At 43.8% G+C, this 20,768-nt stretch overlaps 1 protein-coding gene across 1 annotated transcript; it reads left to right on the forward strand.

Moving 5' to 3' along the window:
- Positions 1-332: 332 nt before the first annotated feature.
- FEM1B (fem-1 homolog B) lies at positions 333-14,227 on the forward strand. Its single transcript, XM_033920105.1, has 2 exons — positions 333-732; positions 11,299-14,227. The coding sequence occupies exons 1-2, from the start codon at positions 479-481 to the stop codon at positions 12,932-12,934; spliced, it is 1,890 nt and encodes a 629-aa protein (XP_033775996.1). The 5' UTR covers positions 333-478; the 3' UTR covers positions 12,935-14,227.
- The last annotated feature ends 6,541 nt before the right edge of the window (positions 14,228-20,768 follow it).

The raw sequence follows: 20,768 nt of genomic DNA on the forward strand, positions 1-20,768 counted from the left end.
CTTTCCCCTGTGTAAATCGTTTGATTCTGTTTCACTCTGCTCCAATTTCCTGGTGTTCCTGTCCTATAATACTGGATTTTTATTGATCCATTTGGTGGGAAATGCGGTTTATCCAGAATAAATAAACCCCACGTGTCAAAGGCAATGGGAAATCCAAATTGTGCAACATCCCAGAAGTGCCCTGAGAGAACTCAAAGCTTCACTACATCCGCCGGTCGTGTGAAAGGTGGGCTAGGGTTTGAAAGGCGCCTAGGCAGGAGCCTTGGGCATCATCAGGTGCAAGCAAGACGCATCCGGGTTTTACCCGCGCTTAAAGCCGGATGCCTTGGCTCTGCGTTCTGGCACGAACGTCGTAGCGTCGAGCTCACGCGTGTCCCGGACGTGCGCGCGAAGCCCCGCCCTCCGCCTTCCGGCCGCCGCCGGAAGCCGGAAGAGGACGGGGGCGAAGCTGGCCTCGGCGTCTGCATGGGGCCCCGGGATGGCGCTGGAGAGCCTGGCCGGCTACGTGTATAAGGCGGCGAGCGAGGGCCGGGTGCTGACGCTGGCCGCGCTGCTGCTCAACCGCACCGACGCCGAGATCCGCTGGCTGCTGGCCTACGCCAGCGCCCAGGGCGGCCAGCGCTCCACCCCGCTCATCATCGCCGCCCGCAACGGCCATGGCAAGGTGGTGCGCCTGCTGCTCGAGCATTACCGCGCCGACACGCGCCAGACCGGCACCGTCCGCTTCGACGGGTACGCCCAGGACCTCGGCCTTCTTTTTCAAACCCTGCCACGCTAACCCCCTCTTGGAGGGGGAAGCAAAACAAAGGCTTTCTCGCTGCCCCTTAGGGGTTGAGGACGGAGCTGGCGTCCCCTGCTCATTCTCTACTGCCCAGGATCTCCAATCCATTCACTTTGACCCTTTCTACACCTCTCTCATAGAAACGGGAACGGGGCCTTCTTTTTTTCAAACCCTGCAATGCTAACCCCCTCTTTGGGGGGAACCAAAACAAAGTCTTTCTCACTGCCACTTAAGTGTTGAGGACGGAGCTGGCGCCCCATACTTATTCTCTAGTGCCTATGAATTCACTTTGACCCTTTCTACACCTCTCTCATAGGAACAGGAATGGGGTTCTTCTTTTTCAAACCCTGCGATGCTAACCTCCTCTTAGGGGGAACAAAAACAGGCTTTCTCGCTGCCACATTGGGGATTGAGGACAGAGCGGCACCCCCTGCTCATTCTCTAGTGTCCAGGATCTCCAATTCATTCACTTTGATCCTTTCTACACCTCTCTCATAGAAACAGGAATGGGGCCTTCTTTTTCATACCCTACAACACTAACCCTCTCTTGGGGGGAACCAAAACAAAGGCTTTCTTGCTGCCACTTAGGAGTTGAGGACGGAGCTGGCTCTCCCTGCTCATTCTCTAGTGCCCAGGATCTCAAATAAATTCACTTTGACCCTTTCTATACCTCTCTCATAGAAACAGGAACGGGGCCTTCTTTTTCAAACCCTACAACACTAACCCTCTCTTGGGGGGAACCAAAACAAAGGCTTTCTCGCTGCCACTTAGGGGTTGAGGACGGAGCTTGTGCTCCCTGCTCATTCTCTAGTGCCCAGGATCTCAAATCCAATCACTTTGACCCTTTCTACACCTCTCTCATAGAAACAGGAACAGGGCTTTCTTTTTCAAACCCTGTGACGTTAACCCCTTCTTTGCAGGGAACCAAAACAAAAGCTTTCTCGCTGCCACTTAGGGGTTGGAGATGGAGCTGGCGTTCCCTGCTCATTCTCTAGTGCCCAGGATCTCCAATCCATTCACTTTGACCCTTTCTACACTTCTCATAGAAATATGATGGCAGATAAAGGCCACCCGTTAGCTTTCTCTCTCCCCAACCTCTTCAGTCTTGCCATCCCCTTGATCGTTTTGCTTGCTCTTTGAACCTTTTCTAATTCTGCTCTAGCTTTTTTGACATACAGTGACCAAAATTGAACACAAGGTGAGGTCGATACAGAGACATTATAATAGTCGTCTTATTTACCTTCCATTTCCTAAGAATTCTTAGAATCTTGTTTGCTATTTTTGATGTCTTCAATTAATTAATCATGCAATTAAAGATATGCTTATTTTTTTTCTCTCTTAACCCTCCATTGCCCAGAGTCACAAAGGAGCTGCAGTAGGAAAAAATAAATAACATACCTTTAATTCCAATTAAAATTGTAATCAGAATGCAGCCCTAATTCATAACGCACTTGAACAGCAGGGCTAAAAGCCAGCCTTTAACAGTTGCAGTGCCTTTATCAGCATTTTATGCTTGTGTCCATGCTTATTCCTATCATAGCCCAGTAGTATTTGTTGTAGCTCAGACACTTAAACCCCCCCCCCCCCCCCAACACTTTTACAAAGCCACGCAGCAAACACTCTGATGCCCATTAATTCCCTATGGACATCAGAATGATTACCATAGCAGCAGCCGCTAGCATGACTTTGTTAAAAGGGGGTTAGTCTTAAAACCACTTGCTGAAAAGACCCGCCTCCTCCCAAAATCGGATTGTCAAAAAAGCAATGGTAGGAAAAGTTTTAGAAGAAAGTGGGTACCATATAAAATCTTTTATGTATTTTCTGTTTTGATAACATTCTGTTTCTGTTTAAGGATTCTCTTTTTCCCCAACACATTTTTGAATTCCATCATTTGTCTCCACCACCTTCTTTCCTATTTATTTCTCTCACCTCCTGCTATCCCCAGCACTGCTCCTTTTCCCAAGCGCAGAAAGTTCCATTAACTGAATATTTTTATAGGCTGAGACAGGAAATGTACTTGCAGGAGATGGGAGGTCTTGGGGGTCCATATGTACTTTTATATTCACAGAGGGCAATATAAGCATACTGTATATATATTTTTTCATTTAATTTTTTTTAGACAACTCTGCATCTATGCATCTGTCTACATGTATTCCAGCCATCTGAGTTCCAATATGTACTTATCTTTTTCCCTCCTCCCAAACACTTAAATGCTAATGTTCGTCCCCTAAGGATGCCCTGTTTAATCATCATCCAAGCTGTGGTCGTATCTCATTGCCATTGGGCTCTCAACTGAGCTGCCTTTTAAGATTAGGGACCCTCAACCACTTCCTGATCCCTCCTATGAAATTGCACCCCTCTTGAGACTCTTGGTGGGTGAGGGGAGGCAAAGCTTTGTATAGTTCAAAAGGTAGCCTAAGGAATCGGGCTTGGCAGTCTTTGAAATAAAGACGCAAGGACAATGCTACTATATTAATTCAAGCCAATGTACTTATCCATCCCACCTATCTTAACTTCTTGCTCAGCTCAGTGCCTCATAGTTCTAATGAAACGGCCTTGATTTGTCAATCAATTATTTGAGCTCCACTTTTATAATAATAATAATTTTATCTTTATATACCACCTAACCTAAAATGGTTCTAGGTGGTTTACAACAAATAAGCCCAAGTCATACAGTGGAGAGTACAATTTAAAAGGAAAAAAAACAATTCAAAACAGAATACAATACATAAGAATTGGTCCTACAGTAGAAAATATGATTTAAAAGAAAAATGCACTTTAAAAGAATGGTTCTACGTGGATTGCAACAAATAAGAGCCGACCATACAGTAAAATACAATTTAAAAGAAGATACATTGCATGACGGACGCATAGAATTATTAAATGAAACAACCAGTTAGGATACAAATTTTTCAAACAGTTGGGTCTTCAATAGTTTTCTAAAATCAAGCATAATCCTAGCATAATTCTGCCAAACCAATCATTCAATTTGGCAGCTTGAAAAGAGAGAGTTCTCTCCAGAAATCTTTTGTAACAACATAATTTAGCGGAAGGAAATGTAAACAGAAACTTTGTTTGTGACCTTATTTGGGAGGTTCCAGATGACAAACCAAAAATTGATTTGTAACAAATGCTACGTAAGCTCTCCTAACAGGTTAACTTTTAAACTATGAGTTGCTAATATTCATTTTGGATTGCAATAGTCTAGTCCTTCACTTCTCAGATTGATATGGTCGGGGAGATATGTGGTTGTCTCACTGTTAAGAGTCATCAGCTAGAATTGCTCTATTATCTGCTCCGTTAATTTCCAAGCCCTTTGTCTACATTTGCCTTGTTCATAAAAGATGGGGGGGGGGGGGGTCTTGTCCCTCTGTCCAATGGAAACCTATGCTTTAGGGTGCCTCTAGAAGGCCTGGACCCAAGCCCTAAAATTGAACCCTAGTCCAGTCCTCTCCAGAGTTGTAAACATAGACTTCCAATCTACCTTAACGAAGCTCAAAAGCATTGATGGAGAGGAGAAGACATGGTATTCCCTTCCACTGAGCTACAGATTAGATTAGATGTAATCCACTACCCACTACCTTGTCTGATCTTTGTGGACCAAGTGCGCAATCACCCTGTAATTGTCAAGTCTGAGGAATAGCCTAGTGTAGGGATAGGCAATTTGGTCCTCAAGAGCCACAGACAGGTCAGGTTTTCAGGATATCCAGAATAAATATGCATGAGATAGATTTGCATCTCAAGGAGGCAGTGCATGCAAATTCATCTCATATATATTCATGGTGGATATCCTGAAAACCTGACCTGTCTGTGGCTTTCAAGGACTGGAATTGCCTACCCCCGTTAGTCGGTGGTCTGTAAAACTTAAATTGTCAGTTGAAAGTGCTTATTCATTTGTATGTTGATATACAGAGATGCTCTCCCTAATTTTATCCCTTTTTCGGACAAAGAATTGCCTGTGATTTTAATGACTATTTTATCCTGACATCCTTTACCACATACATCATTTCTCTTTTTTATGCCTTTTTGTGGCTAATTCCCTCTAGACTGGAGGCTATTTTTTAATACTACTAGCTGACAACCCTTGCATTACCCATAGGCAGGGGACCAAAATTCACATTTACTACCTCGTGGAAAAGCTCTTGTCACCCTTCACGCATTCTCTCCTGCATTTAGGCTCTCTGCTGTAGGGTACTCAGTGGGGAGGCTTTTATTGAAATCCTAAAGCAGAACATATTTATTTAGATTTTTATCCCGTCCTCCCAGTAGCTCAGAACGGTTTACAAGTAAACATTCACAATGGAGTGAATTGGACATACAAGATTATACAGTAGTTTTAAATACTTGGACATACGAGACTGTGCAGCAGTTTAGATATAGGGACTATACAGCAAATTAAGAACAGTAAGTTAAATATAAGTAGTTTAGTTTAGATACAAGTTATTTGAGTATAGGCTGAGAGTGGACTATGCAGAAGATTAGAATGGAGAAAGAAGGGTAAAGGTGGGGTTTCAGGGGTTTGGGTGTAGACTGAGGGTGACCTTTAGTTGAAGAGGAGGGTCTTTACCATTTTCCGGAATGTTATTAGTGAGTTCTGTAGCCCGAGTTGAGGGGGGAGTTGATTCTAGAGTTGGGGAATGAAGTGGCTGTAGGAGCAATTGCGCGCGGTTTCTGAGAGGAGGGACCTTCCGGGGGTAATGCATAGGCGTATCTTCATTTCTGAGCGGAGGGTGCGGGTGGGGATGTAGATGGGTAGCTTGGATTTTATGTAGGAGGGGGTGGTGGCATAAATTCTTTTGTGTGCTATTGCCAGGGCCTTGAATGCACAGCGTCGGCTAATTGGGAGCCAGTGTTCAGCGTGGAGTGCTGGGGAGATGGGATCATGGTAGTTGAGGCTGTGTAGGAGGCGGATAGCTGCATTTTGGACCTGTTGGAGGTGCTTGAGATCTTTTTTGGTTATTCCATTAAATAGGGAGTTGCAGTAATCCATTCTGGAGAGGACATATGCGTAGAGGAGTTGGGCTAGGTCAGGTATGGAGATGTAGGGTTTGATCCTTCTCAGTTGGCGGAGGTAGAGACTACTTGGGATATGTGTCCGTCTAAGGTTACTCCTAGGCTGCGTACTTGATCTGTTGCCGTTAGTAGAGTGGAGTCCCATGATAGTGTTGGGCGTGTGTATTTGGTGTTTTTTTTCCTGATCCATAAGAGTTCGGTCTTAGAGGCGTTCAGTTGTAGTTTGTTGTTTGTCATATGAAAATATTTTTATTGCATTACTTTGTACTGCAATGTACAAAAACCCAATCGCATGTACATGCTACTTTGTTTTGAAAAGTTTGCCCGAGACAACATACCGTGAACAGTAACAAACTCTCTCCATTTCCTTGACCACATCCTTGTACAAGGTTTCACAGACTTGAGATAATCTTTCCCTGATTGCTACCAGTTTAGCCACTCTTTTTTTTTTCCTGAATGTTAGCCCTTGTACATTTTATCTTGGCTGCCTCAGATATGCAAGCAGCTTCCTTACATTATCCCCTTGCTCAAAATATAAGTTTCTTTAGTGTATTCTGCTCGCTAGTGCTAAGTAGCTCTTGGCCTTTGAAGGTGGTGGCTTATCCCTTCTTTCCTAATGCTTCTTGATTCTTGGAGTGTCTTTATCTTAATCTTTTCTTATTTTGTGAAGCTGTCTTAATAGATCTTCATCTTGGGTCCATCCCTTACTATACCTTCCACAATCTTCTTCTTCAACTGGCAAACGTTCTGCCTGTTGGAACATCTGTCTTTTTCAGCCCTTTAGTGTTGAATCATTTTAAAATCAAACCATAGAAGACAAGAGAGATGTCCTTTCAACCAATGTGGTTGAATAAAGACTTTTGTCATTGGTTGAAAGGATGTCGTCTCCCTTGCCTTCTGTTATTTGATCTGTATCTCAAAGCGAGGTGTTCGTCTTTTGCCTGTTATTTTAATATCAATCATTGCCAGTCTCCGCTCTGTCTGTTGATTATTGCAGTCTCCCTTTCTCCCTTTCTCTTTGCCTTAGGGTAAGAGCAATGCATTTGATTTAGTGCCTTAATGCAGTACAACCCGTCCCTAGTGGGTTCACAGTTTGAAGTTTTGTATCTGGAGCAGTGGAGGTTTAAGTGATTTGCCCACGGTTATAAGGAGTTGCAGTGGGAATTGCGGTAACCTCTGCTTCTCCCTTCCTACTTGTACCCTCCCACCTCCTGCCATGCAACCACACTGCAAAGCGCTCTTTTCCTCATCACCCTTTCCTTCCTACAACAGCCTATATCTTACCCCTTCTCGTAGGCCCATACTTCAGGGAAAGTGACATCCTATCCCCCACCTGCCCAATCCAAAAGAACAACAAAAATCCACCCTCTACAGCTTCTTTTCAAACCTTGTTTGTTCTCCCTGCTTTGTCTTCTTTTAGTTTTGCTGTCAAGAATGCAGCGCTCAACATTCAAACCAACTGCTGAGTTTTCTTCTGTGGCTCCTTAGGAACACCTACTGATGCGCTTGTTCCCATGCATATCTTTTCTTATACAGCCACTTATTGGTGTCAAAAGAAAGAAGGTCAGGAGTAGGAGGAGACAAGGAGTACCCTCTATGATCCCTTGTCTTTAACCCAGTTGCCAGTCATCAAGTTGGAATCCTTGGTGGTGAATTTCTGAATGTTTGAAGCATGCCACGCCTTACTGATAGCATTTCTCAGATGCACTAACTGCTGCTTTTTAAGTAGAGACTGATATGGGGACCGAATTTGCCCACATCCCCACGGTTAAATGCAGAAAACCATCCCCATGTCATTCTTTAAGGAGAGAGCGAAGAATCAGAGTATGAATGGGCCCAGCCACTGACCCTCAAGCCTTGCATTGAAGAATGCTGGTGTAGAAGGACTGAGGTTGAGATGGACACTAAAGAATGGCATGAGACGGTTTCCAGCCACTGACCCTCAAGCCTCGCTTTGAAGAATGCTAGTGTGGAAGGACTGAGGTTGAGATGGATGCTAAAGAATGACAAGGGAATGGTTTCCAGCCACTGACCCTCAAGCCTAGCATTGAAGAATGCTGGTGTAGAAGGACTGAGGTTGAGATGGACACTAAAGAATGACACGGGATGGTTCCTCATGGTAATCCGTGGGGATGGGGACAAATTCTGTTCTCGTGTCATTCTCTAAGCCAACTTGCTTTGCTCTTCTTTGGTTCCCTTGTTCTGGTCTCCAAGGTGCCTGTTGTCTCCATCTGCTCCTCCAGGAACCTGCTGATCTCTGTCATCTCCTCTCAGCTCTGTTAGCATTTTGCTTCTCTCTTACTGCAGCTCTGTTCATTCACACTAAGCCTGAGCTGTAGATTTACCACAGTTCTCATTTTCCAACCTTGGCTGCATATGGTCACTGCCCGCCACGTTTCCCTCTGTACCATCCAGATCTCATTGAGCCAGTCCTGCTGTGTGTATAAAGTCTCGTAAATTCCCTGATTTCTTTGTGGCGCCATGGTCTGTTACGTTTCTGCTGGGAGAGGGGAGGCCAAAGCTGCAGATGTTTTCTGGACTTGGCAGAGCTCCACATCTAGATAGCCTTTTCAAATGTCACTTCCTCTCATATAAACATGTTTCTATTTGTGTATAACACTGAAAATTTGAAAATGTTTATTGTACTATGCTCAGTTAAGATTTTTAAAGGATAGTTTTGATAGGATACCAGTAATTGAACAGATTATAACACCTTTGGGGATAAGGCAATATTTACTACATTTGAATGTGAGCTAAATCCAAATACCCTTGAAAAATGTGTTTTTTGAGACATTTTTGATCAGAGGAAGGTGATTGTCCAAAGCAGTAAAATGTTCTGAAATGTTGTTGTGGAGTGTGACCGACAGCCACCAATGCATAGTCATAGATAATGTTTATGAATCGCTTAAATTAAATTAATGATTACTTCCAGAAACCCTGTTTGATTTTTGCCATCCTTTTGGTTTGGGTTGAGAAAGAACATAAGAATTGCTGCAGCTGGGTCAGACCAGTGTCCCCCAGGTCAAAGACCAGTGCTTTAAATGAGTCCAGTCTCACCTGCGCACGTCCAAGTTTAACAGGAACTTGTCCAGCTTAGTCTTGAAACCCTGGAGGGTGTTTTCCCCTACAACAGACTCCAGAATCAGAGGGGGCTAATATGGCTAGCGCGCCTTAGTAAAAGGCCCCTTAGATGTATGATATGCAGATTTGGGTGATTCCATGTCAGCTTCAAGGAGCATCCCCACTTGACATCTTCCGCAGATACAAAAACAGGGATCCCTAACTCTGGACTTAGTTGAGACCATGCCCCCAAACTTTAGATATCTTCGTTAGAGGTCCCAATGAATTTCTGAGATGGTTGAGTGTGGAGCTCTTGACCACTTCACATTTTCAGCAAGCATTGGCTGTTGATATGATCGCTAAAGTGGCAGCTGGGTTAGAAACTACTTGATTGGGAAGTGACAGGGTAGTGTTAAATGGGCTCAGTGATTGCTGCAAGGATTGGTCCTTGGCCTGGTTTTTAATCTTTTTGGGAAGTGATATTGCAGAAGGGTTGGGAAAGTTTGCCTCTTTTGTAGATGATACCAAAACTCTAATAGTGTTGACATCCTGGAGGTTGGGGGTAAAAGGACAGAGCTAATGAAAAATGCCATTTAAAAGACGTTTTAAAATGATTTTCAAGACACCTAAAAAATTAGCACTGGAATCATGCCTACATAGGTGCTTTAGAGCACCTAAAGCCGCTTTAGGAGTGGCTAATGCTGGAAGTGGCATTGGTTGCCGTAAAGCGCCTACGTAGGCATGATTCACGTCAAAGGTAGAGGCTTGAAAACTCTGGCCTACCTATAGCAGAAACGCATGATTGACATGTGATCGGCATCTGCTCTTAAGGTGGCAGCCGACAATGGCGCCATTTAGAGAATCCGAGCCTTAATACTAAAAGAAAATACTGACTCATGCACTTTTAGCCGCAGGAATCCAAATGCACTCACTCAGCTGCCTCTCACTCTCTCTTCTCCCATGAGCTCTGCTCAGCTGGTAAGTCCCTCCTATCTGTGTTCTTCTCTTCAACTGCCAACTCCAGACTCTTCTGAGCAGGGACCGTCTATAAATGTCAAAATGTACAGCGCTATATAAGTGATAAGTAGTAGTACACCTGGGATGTTGGTATCTGATGGTCTTCAAGTGGCCAAACAGATGGACAATGAGAAAAGCTATAAAATGCTTGGGCACACATGGGAGCGGAAGGGGATGGACTTGGGAATATTTCTTTGCCGAAAGGTGGTGGATGCATGGAACTGCCTCCCAGTGGAGGTGAAAGAGACAAGAATTGCATCAGCCGAAGTACCAAGGAATTTTACAGAAAGGGTAAAATCTGCTTCTAAGGATAGCTGCCTCTGTGCCAGATATCGTTGAGCATGTCTTGTTCGAAGGGAAGGTATCGGAACTTGGCCGTGAATGCTCTTGTGGGACAGACCTCTCTGTGATGCTTGCTTCCTTTTGTAGCTGCATTTTTACATCTTTATTTGCTTGTATTTTCCCACATTGCATGTCAGAGCGTGCTCATTTATATTATGGCTGTAATCCTTATATTAAAGAAGTCTTTGCACAATTCATCGTTGCTTCTGTTCTGTATTCCTATTTCACGTTTTAGTGTGTCATAGAAACATAGAAGATGACGGCAGATAAGGGCCATAGCCCATCAGGTCTGCCCACTCTACTGACCCACCCCCAAGTCTACTATCCTAGGGATCCCACTCCTGGTGACAGGTTCCCTGCATGGGGGTCCTGATGATCTCTTCAGCTGTTTGTGCTGTTGTCATGCTTTAAATGGGCAAATGTGATGAAAATTAGCCTAACAGCAGAGCTCTTTCCTTCCTCTCTCCCCTCCTCCATCCAAAAGATTTCCATAGATGTATAGTGGAGGGTTAATAAATGGAAAAAAAAACATTCTTAAGCTGGTCAATTGAGCCTAGTTTTATGTCTTCCAACACTAGCCAGTCTGGATCACTTGAACTCGGATTTCAAAAAAGTGAACAACGAAATCTAAAATGCAAATCCAAGTACCTGGGAAAGTGAGAGGTAGCAGTCACTTGAGGCTTAGCACTGGTCTTTGAAAGGAAAGAAAATAGGAGTATTAATGATTTTTGCAAGAATATTATCGTTTACATTCTTCTATTATTGCTTCTGTGATAGACTTATTTCTACAACGTCCCTCCTGTTTTATGGCGCATCTGTTCCACGGAAATTCATGCTCCTCGCATACCTCTACATTGAGCGTTCTGTTGTGTCATAAGGGAGGGAATGGATTTTGGATTTAGCTCACTCCTTTTTTTATCTTCAGTGGGTGGGTTACACTAGAGGTACAGTAGGTGATTTCCTGTCCTTGGAGAGATTACAAGATTAAGTGACTTGCCCAAGAGCAGAAAGAGCGGCAGTAGGATTTAACCCGTTGCTCCTCCACTCCATGGAACTAACAGCATGCTTGTCTTTTCCATCCGCAGTTATGTTATTGATGGTGCCACAGCGCTTTGGTGTGCAGCTGGAGCTGGCCACTTTGAGGTTGTCAAGCTGCTGGTTAGTCATGGAGCCAATGTCAACCATACCACAGTCACAAACTCAACTCCACTGAGAGCGGCATGCTTTGATGGCAGGCTGGACATTGTAAAATACCTGGTGGAAAACCATGCTAACATCAGCATTGCTAATAAGTATGACAACACCTGCCTCATGATTGCAGCATATAAAGGTCATACAGATGTGGTGAAATACCTTTTAGAACAGCACGCCGATCCCAATGCCAAAGCCCACTGTGGTGCCACTGCACTTCACTTTGCTGCAGAAGCAGGACACCTAGATATTGTGAAGGAACTGATGAAGTGGAAGGCGGCCATGGTGATGAACGGTCATGGGATGACACCTTTGAAAGTGGCAGCCGAAAGCTGCAAAGCCAGTGTGGTAGAATTGCTGCTGTCCCACCCAGACTGCGACACCCTCAGTAGGATTGAAGCTTTGGAACTCCTGGGGGCTTCATTTGCCAATGATAGAGAAAACTATAACATCATGAAGACGTACCAGTATTTGTACTTGGCTATGCTAGAAAGGTACAGGGATTCTGAGAATATCTTGCAGAAATCTGTCCTCGCACCTGTTGAAGCGTATGGGAATAGACGTGAATGCCAAACTCCTCATGAACTGGACTCCATTGTTCATGACACAGATGCCCTACATATGGAAGGACTTATTGTTCGGGAACGTATTTTGGGTTCTGACAATATTGATGTGTCTCATCCAATAATTTACCGTGGCGCAGTTTACGCAGATAACATGGAGTTTGAGCAGTGCATCAAGCTGTGGCTTCACGCTTTGCATTTAAGACAGAAAGGGAACCGGAATACCCACAAGGATCTCTTGAGGTTTGCTCAGGTCTTCTCTCAGATGATCCACTTGAATGAACCAGTCAAAACAAAGGACATTGAAAGCGTGCTGAGATGCAGTGTTGTGGAGATAGAGAGGGGGACATCAAGGATTGAGAACACCCCTGACGCTGAAGTACACACAGCTCTGGACAATTATGAGTGCAACATCTATACCTTTCTTTACTTGCTGTGTATCTCCACCAAAACCCAGAGCAGACCTGAGGAGCAGGCCAGCATTAATAAGCAGATCTACAAACTTATCCAGCTGGATCCCAGGACTCGTCATGGTTCCAGCCTGTTGCACCTGGCTGTCAATTCCAACACGCCAGTGGACGACTTCCACACCAATGATGTCTGCAGCTTTCCTAATGCACTGGTCACCAAGCTCCTACTAGACTGTGGTGCAGATGTGAATGCTGTGGACCAGGAGGGCAACAGTGCTCTCCACATCATCGTGCAATATAACCGTCCTATCAGTGACTTCCTGACTCTGCATGCCATCATTATAAGCCTGGTGGAAGCTGGTGCCCACACGGACATGACCAACAAACACAAGAAAACGCCTCTAGACAAGAGCACCACAGGAGTGTCGGAGATCCTGCTCAAAACTCAAATGAAGCTGAGTCTGAAGTGCCTGGCTGCACGGGCAGTTAGAGTACATGACCTCCAATACCAAAACCAGATCCCAAAAGCCCTTGAGAAGTTTGTGGAATTTCATTAGCTGAGTCCATCATGTATAAAACCAGCTCTCCTGGGTTTCTTTGTTTGTTCTGTTTTCTTTTGAAGTGCAAATGGTAAACCTGTGTAGACTTTTTCCTACCACAAAGCCACAGCTGTTCCCAGTGCTGGGCCAGCAAGCCTCAGGTATGATGTGCACTTGGAAGGTATTTCTGTAAGGTGCTGCCTAGTTTTAGGTGACAGGAACAAACAAAAATGCTGGTATTAACAGCCTCTTATAAAATCCCCTCTAGTGCAGGGGTCTGTAACCTTTTTAAAACAAGGAGCCATTTTATCCTAAACGTTTGATCTAAAATTTATAAAGAGCTGCAATGGTAGAGAAGAGGGTTTGAGACACAATTTTTGATGTGATATGGGTATATATGCATTTAACACAAAAACAAAACTTCAAGTACTTACAGAAAATGAAAAAAGAATTGAATGAGACTTTTGACACTATTTCCGCAGAGTTGTTTCACGCCCAACATTTCTCCCTCTCTCATCCCCCGGACCCTGTGCAGCATCTTTCACCCCTGCCTACCATGTCATCCCTCCAGCACCATGCTGCATCTACCACCATGTCCAACATTCCTCCCTTTTGCATCCATTTCCATCTGTCCCACTGTTCCCTCTCCACCGCCACACCTAACATTTCTCCCTTTCATCTACCTCACTTCTCTCCAACCACCATGTCCAACAATATGTACACCATCATTCAGACACCCATTTCCTCCCCCATCTCAAAATCTCTTTCCCTCCCTTCCTCTGTCCTTCCATCCAAAGTCCCAAGTTCATGCCACCTTCCTCCCTCCCTTCTGTACCTCTCTCTTGTGGTGTGTATGAGAAAGATTATCGAGGTAAGCACCTGATCTTCCCTTCCATCTTTGTTACCAGATGTTAGCATGAGTGCGGCCTGTGTGTGCTTGAAGCCTAAGCAATTTGAACCATTAAGAGGGTAGAATGCTCAAAATGGGAGAAAAATAGCAGCTGGGGGCCTAAGCGTTCTAGTGCGTAACTGCAAAGGGGGTTTTTCATGGGCGGGTCTTGGGTGCCGAAAATGTCAGGGCGTGCCTTATTGAATACTGTTGGGCTTCTAATGACAGCATTTAAGCTTTGCCGTAGAGCGGCTGTTCGTGGTGGTGCTAATTTGCTGACTTAGCTACCCTGTTTCCTTGAAAATAAGCCCTAGCATGATTTTTAAAGATGCTCCTAAAAGCCCTAGTTGATCAACCCCCGAAGCCCCCCCCCCCTTGACTCCATCCCTGCCCGATTTGCTGAAAAAATCAGACTCGATTCAGCAACCCCCACCCCGGTAAGACCTGACATACCTCCACTCCAAGGCCACCTAAAGCAGCAGCGGTGGCAATGCTCTGAACGGGCTGCTTCACGGCCTTCCCTCTGCCGCATCACTGAGCGCTGCCGCTGTTTTTGGAGGCCTCGGAGCAGAGGTCTGCCAGTCTCGCAGTGAGAGGGTCAGTGGGGTTCTGCTGCACAAGGGGATGGCAGGGAGGGAAAGAAAGAAGAATTGGGGTGGGGGAGAGGAAGGGAGAGATGATTGTTGTACATGAAAAAAATAAGCCCTAATGTCTTATTTTCGGGGAAACCCAGTAGTATGCTATAAGGCATTAGGCACACAGATTTTCTGCTGTTAGTACTTCAGTTTTGGGCATCTAACTTTTATTGCCCTTTATAAGACGATGATTGCATTTTTGTGACCCGCTGAGATCATGCAGATATGCGGGATATAAATTTGATCCATTACTAAATAGCCTTCTCTAGGGGTAGTTCTTTGCCATAAGTGCTACCAGGTATGCATGGAAATATTAGAGTGGCATTTGCATGGGTGAGTGCAACGTCAGTGGGTATTTGGGAGGATAAGTCACGGAATAATGGAAGTTCTTGAGGGTTCAGGTTGGTATTGGAGCTCGTGTCCACATGTTAACTGCGTCTATACCTGGCTCTGACTAGGTTCCTCTTAAGTGTAGTGCAATGACAAAAACCACCCTGACATCCCCAGTTTCATATTCTGTCAGTTCAGATGCTCTCTGCTTATGAAAACCACTTCCCTTGTGGCTTTAGCCTGCCTGATGTTTACAGATTGAGCTCTTGAAGGTATCCGGAAAACATTTCTCACCCTCTGAGGAGATCCGGTTGGTTCAGCCTGGCAGTGATTGAATGTGTGTGTGAGTGAGCGAGCATGCTGAATTAGGTTTCAGTGAATGTGAACTTTGTGATTATGGATTTTACACTGCAAAAATACTATTTTAGTACAGAGAACCATTTCTGGTAGTGTTAGCCATGCTGTGTTCTCATCCTCTCACAGTGCAGAGGTCCCATTGCCTTGTGATTTATGCAGTAGAAAGAAGGAAGGCAAGATACGTCTCAAACTTTCTTAACTGCAAGGTGAGGACCCTGGAAATTGATGGCAGAGCTCCTGGATTGGAGTCATGGAATCTCTGGTTGGCAGGTCAGGATGCACTTCTTTGGGTTGGGTAAAGCCACAGTAATGGGACTATACATTCAGGATTTTTAACACTTGGCCAACATGGGACTAACTATTGATGTCTCGGTTCAGTACAAACCTCTAGAAAGAGGAGCATGGTGTTTCTCACACGTACTAAGCTGCCGTTTGAATAGCCTTATAATGTCACTAGCTCATGGGGTCAGCACTTGGAAAACAGACTGTCTCCCTCTATAAACTGATTGTATGGGAAGGCAGGAACATTCATTTTCTAGAATTTGCGAGTCCTGCCTGCTCCCCCAGGCCCAGAGATGGGGCAGAGCCTGGCTTATCACAGCTTTATGGATTTCCAGAATGCCCACACAGACTGACGCACTCCTACCCAACAACTGGAAGAATTCTGCAAGGATACCATTTAATTGTTCTATCTGCAGAAGTTTCTAGTTTTGCTGACTTTGGACAAGTCACTTTTTTCTACTGGCATTTCAGGTGTAACCTTGCGTGACATTGTTCGAGCTGCCTGGGTTTCTAGTCCTTCCCTCTTCTAGGTGCTAACAAAGCCCAGTCAGCAGATACCACACTAGAGAGAGGCCCAGTAAAGGTGATATAATTGCAATATATTTTTATAAGAGGTCTGTTGTAGGTTTAAAAAATATATCAGCTCTCTGATGAGCCCAAATTGTGAATGAGAAGGTTTGTTGTACAGACTGCATGTAGGCTAAATCAGTCTTTATGGGGGGCTTCTTGCATTTCAACATCCCTGTTTAATGTGCCACTTCTGCAGTTCTTTTCAGGAAAGAAGAAATGATTTATAACTTGTCATTAAACTAAACTACACAACTCTCTTAAACTTCTGCAATGTGCAGTCATTTCAGTGTGACTAAATCCTGTATTGGCTGGTGGGAAAGCAGCAGTTCTGTGGCCTAAGACTGTTCTGGACATTATAAGCACCTGTGACATTTCTTCTCCGTTCGCTGCTCTCCTTCCTCTGGTGCAAAATGAGCTGCAAGACTAATTGGAAGTGCTTCCTGGCTCGGAAGGATTGAAAACCAATGCACCATGTGTTTTTAGTAGAGTCAAAGTTGATTTCTGACCCTGTATAGTTTTATTTGTCTGCTGTATCCTGTTTTGTTGGAAATATTTTTACATTTGAACTGTCTTAAACCAGGATTCTGTGAAATGTAGCAGGATCCTACATCTTCAACCCAGCCTTTTTGTCTCTGTTGACGTAACCTTTTGATACTGTATATCTTATTGGCTCCTAATGAAAGGAGCAAGCTGAGGGTGGATCCCAGGACTGTGGATTGGATTAGAGCCCCTGATAAGCATGGGTAAGCACAGGGAACCAGGGACTAGATGCACTAAAGTCTCTGATCATCTAACAATTGTCGCTAAACCGGTATGATTGGGTTTGCCAACCCAATGTCCAAAACGGTTCACCATGTGGTTTTCCATGCAGTCCTACATTCTCTGATTCTGGCATGCAAATGAGGTCATTAATATTAAAAAACCAGGTATCTGATCGATGCCCTAAACTTGCGTGCCAGAATCAGGTTGGGAGAGGAGGGATCAGTTGGGGGAAGGGCATAGCAAGGGGGGGGTCAGGGAAGGGAAGGGGTGTTTCACAGTGGCAGGAGGGAGTGGGCATCTCCTGATTTTTGAGGAAAAGGAGGGGTCAGTTCATGGGTCCTTGAGGGGGAGTGGGCATCCCTCCTGATTTTTTGATAATGTGAGTCATTCAGTTTGGGGGCGACCATCATCGGGGAGGGGGATGACTTTTTTCTTTCTTTTTTTAATGGGGCAGATATTGTGGATGAGTAACACACACCCCACATCTGTGCCATTAAAAAGAAAAAAGCTTTGCTGCTCAGCTGTTCGGGCTTCCCCAAACTGGCTCTGCGCATGTGTTGAGCGACTGGTGGGATGGCATTGCGGTGAACCTCCGTGCAAATCATTTGCATGGAAACTTGTTGGAACATTGATCGCTGTTCCACAATCGGCCAACAGCGACTCGCATAGTCTTAGCGACCATGTTTAGTGCATCTAGCTCTGGGTTTGAGCTAAAAATCCGTTTGTTGCATTCCCCAAGACAGCCATGTGTGCTGATCAGTGGTGTAAATCCAGCCCCTGCAGCTATTTTGTTAATCTTCTGAGATGAATCTCTCTCCCTCTTCTTCTTAGGGCTCTTACTTTGAACTTACACCACTGCTGGTGATATTGGAGAGCCAGTAGTGCTAGAGGTTGGATTATGTATGTCTAACTTAGCTAAGTCACTTTACTCTCCAGCAACAGGAGCTTAGGTACAAACTTAGATTGTAAGCCCTCCAGGGGCAGGAAAATACCCACTGTACCTGAATATAATATGCCTGCCAGCATTATTATGGGGTTCTGGAAGGAACTCTAGTATATGGCTTCCTAGCCAAAGACTGGTCTAAAGTAAGTTTGTTGGAGATATAAGGGAAAAGCCTAACTGGCTGCAAATGAGAATGACAAATTAATGCAAAGCTATCTATTGTGTGTTCAAGTTATAGACATTCAGGGGCCTAGTTCATAATAGAGGAACATCCCAAAATTAATCAACCAACAGAGTCCTTGGTATGAAGGTGTCCAATTTCAAGGTACTAAAACATTGTGGTAAGATGGGGGGGTCTAGAGCCCCTGTTCCCCTGACTTTAGCCTTACAGGAGAAGAGGGGAAGAGATTTTGGATTTAGCTCATGCCTTTCCAATATAGTCTGCCATGGAAGAGACCAGATCCCGTGATTTAACTCTTAGAAAGCTGGGTGCAACATGCAAACCAAAGTTTCATTGGTGGTAGTGGCAATAGTTTTGAGGCAACTTTCTCTAAACCCCACTCCCACTATGATCCCCTGAAGACTGACACTGCATTGCCTCAGGCCACCTTGTCCTCTCCTGGCCAGGGCTTGAATGTTGTGGTTTTACTGTGATATGGCCCCAAGCAATAGAGGAGTATGGTCAAAGCTACTGCTGATCTCCTTGGCCATGAGCTGGCAGTGAAGGCAAGGGGATCGTAGAACAGGGAAGAAGGTTCGGCATTGGAGGAGAGGGAGAATGAGTCGCTAGAGATTGTAGGGAGAGAGGGGAGAAATGTAATGGGGAACTTGAGGAAAAAATGACAGGGTATATGGAGAGTGGAGGAAGGTAATGGGGGAGTGTGAAAATGAGTTGTGAGGGGATGGGAACAGGTGCCATATGTGAGGGAGGGGGTCTTTGGTGGGTGGCAATAAATGGATCAGTACAACAAAGAAAAATGGGGAGACCCAATCACCGATGAAAACAAAAACTGTGGATACAGATGTTCTGGAGATAATTTATTAAACACTGACATATAAAACCATGAAAATTCAATTTAAAAAGTACAATGATAAAAAATATTGTGATAAAAATCCAACCGGACCCTACACGGTCTGTGTTTCGGTGAACACACCTTCCTCAGGGGTCCTGAAAGGAAGAGGTGACGATGAATAATGATAAAGAGAAAGATAAAAAGATAGAAAGACTGTGATGTCAATCTGGAGCATGCATATTAGTGCAAGATAAAACAAGTGAGCCAAGTGTGATCATGCTATATACATCGACAGGAGACATGAGAGGAAAAGTGCCATAGGTGTGTATTAGAGTATAAACTTAAGCACAGGAACCTATAAGGTGCCTAAGAGAAGCCATAAGAATGAAAAGTTAATAGAATGAAGAAACCATGGTGCGAGTCTGATTTTGAAAACATGAAGAGATATGTAATGACGAGAAGACATTATACATACCAATAGTTTGCAACCTCACATATAAAGAATTGGACTGAAAACAGTCTATTATCTTTAAACTATATAAAAGATGAAGAAACCATAATAATTCATATCTTTATTTCATGGGTGTATTATATTTCATCATGACCATGCTTTACATATCTTATATCATTTAACTTTAAAATTACAATATGAAATGATTTGTCTAGTAATTTGATAGCTAAGATTGTCCTGCGGTCTTAGAACCAAGTCATTTTATTCGGTTATTTTAACTGCATTATTCTATGTGTTCATGTCCTATTATGGTTTCTTCATTTTTTATATAGTTTAAAGACAATAGACTGTTTTCAGTCCAATTCTTTATACGTGATGTTGCAAACTATTGATATGTATAATGTCTTCTCGTCATCACATATCTCTTCATGTTTTCAAAATCAGACTCGTACCATGGTTTCTTCATTCTATTAACTTTTCATTCTTATGGCTTCTCTTAGGCACCTGAGGCCACTTCTTATGCCGACTTCAGAAAATCTCTGAAGACCTGTCTCTTTAACAAATTCTAATTCCCAATTCTTGCCCAATGCCCCTCAGCTATCCTCATCCCAATCCCCAATTCTCTTGATTTTAGATTAACTCATCCTTCTTCCCATTTGTAAAGGTATTCCACCCAAATTGTTTTCCCCTGCACCCCAATCTCTGACTAGATACTTCCTTTTGATTCAAACCATTTCGGTTCTCTTCCATTTGCAATTTGTATCCCAGAAAGTACTTTTTCTGTTCCCCTTACACTCATTGTACATATCTCGTTGTAAACATCTCTTACTTCTTGTTGTAAACATCTCATACTCTCATTGTATGTAACTTGTTGTAAACCGCTTTGAACTTATGGTATAGCGGTATATAAGAAATAAAATTATTATTATTATTATTATTATAGGTTCCTTTGCTTAAGTTTATACTCTAATACACACCTATGGCACTTTTCCTCTCATGTCTCTTGTCGATGTTTCAAGCCTCTGTATATAGCATGATCACACTTGGCTCACTTGTTTTATCTTGCACTAATATGCATGCTCCAGATTGGCATCACAGTCACTTCTTATCTTTATCATTATTCATCATCACCTCTTCCTTTTAGGACCCCTGAGGAAGGCGTGTTCACTGAAACACGGACCGTGTAGGGTCCAGTTGGATTTTTATCACAGTATTTTTTATCATTGTACTTTTTAAATTGAATTTTCATGGTTTTATATGTCAGTGTTTAATAAATTATCTCCAGAACATCTGTTTCCACAGTTTTTGTTTTTGTTTTCATCAATAAATGGATCAGTGTCAGGAATAGGTGTGTAACAGGACATCTTCATTCATTCTTTCTCTTTTTTTGTGTTCAATAGAAACATGATGGCAGATAAAGGCCAAATGGCCCATCCAGTCTGTCCATCTGCAGTAACCATTATCTTTTTTTCTCTCCAAGAGATCCCACATGCCTATCTCAGGCCCTCTTGAATTAAGACACAGTCTCTGTCTCCACCACCTCTTCCGGGAGACTGTTCCAAGCACCTACCACCCTTTCTGTAAAAAAGTATTTCCTCAGATTACGCCGGAGCCTGTCAT

Source organism: Geotrypetes seraphini, chromosome 14, assembly GCF_902459505.1.
Source record: "Geotrypetes seraphini chromosome 14, aGeoSer1.1, whole genome shotgun sequence".
Lineage (NCBI taxonomy): Eukaryota > Metazoa > Chordata > Amphibia > Gymnophiona > Dermophiidae > Geotrypetes > Geotrypetes seraphini.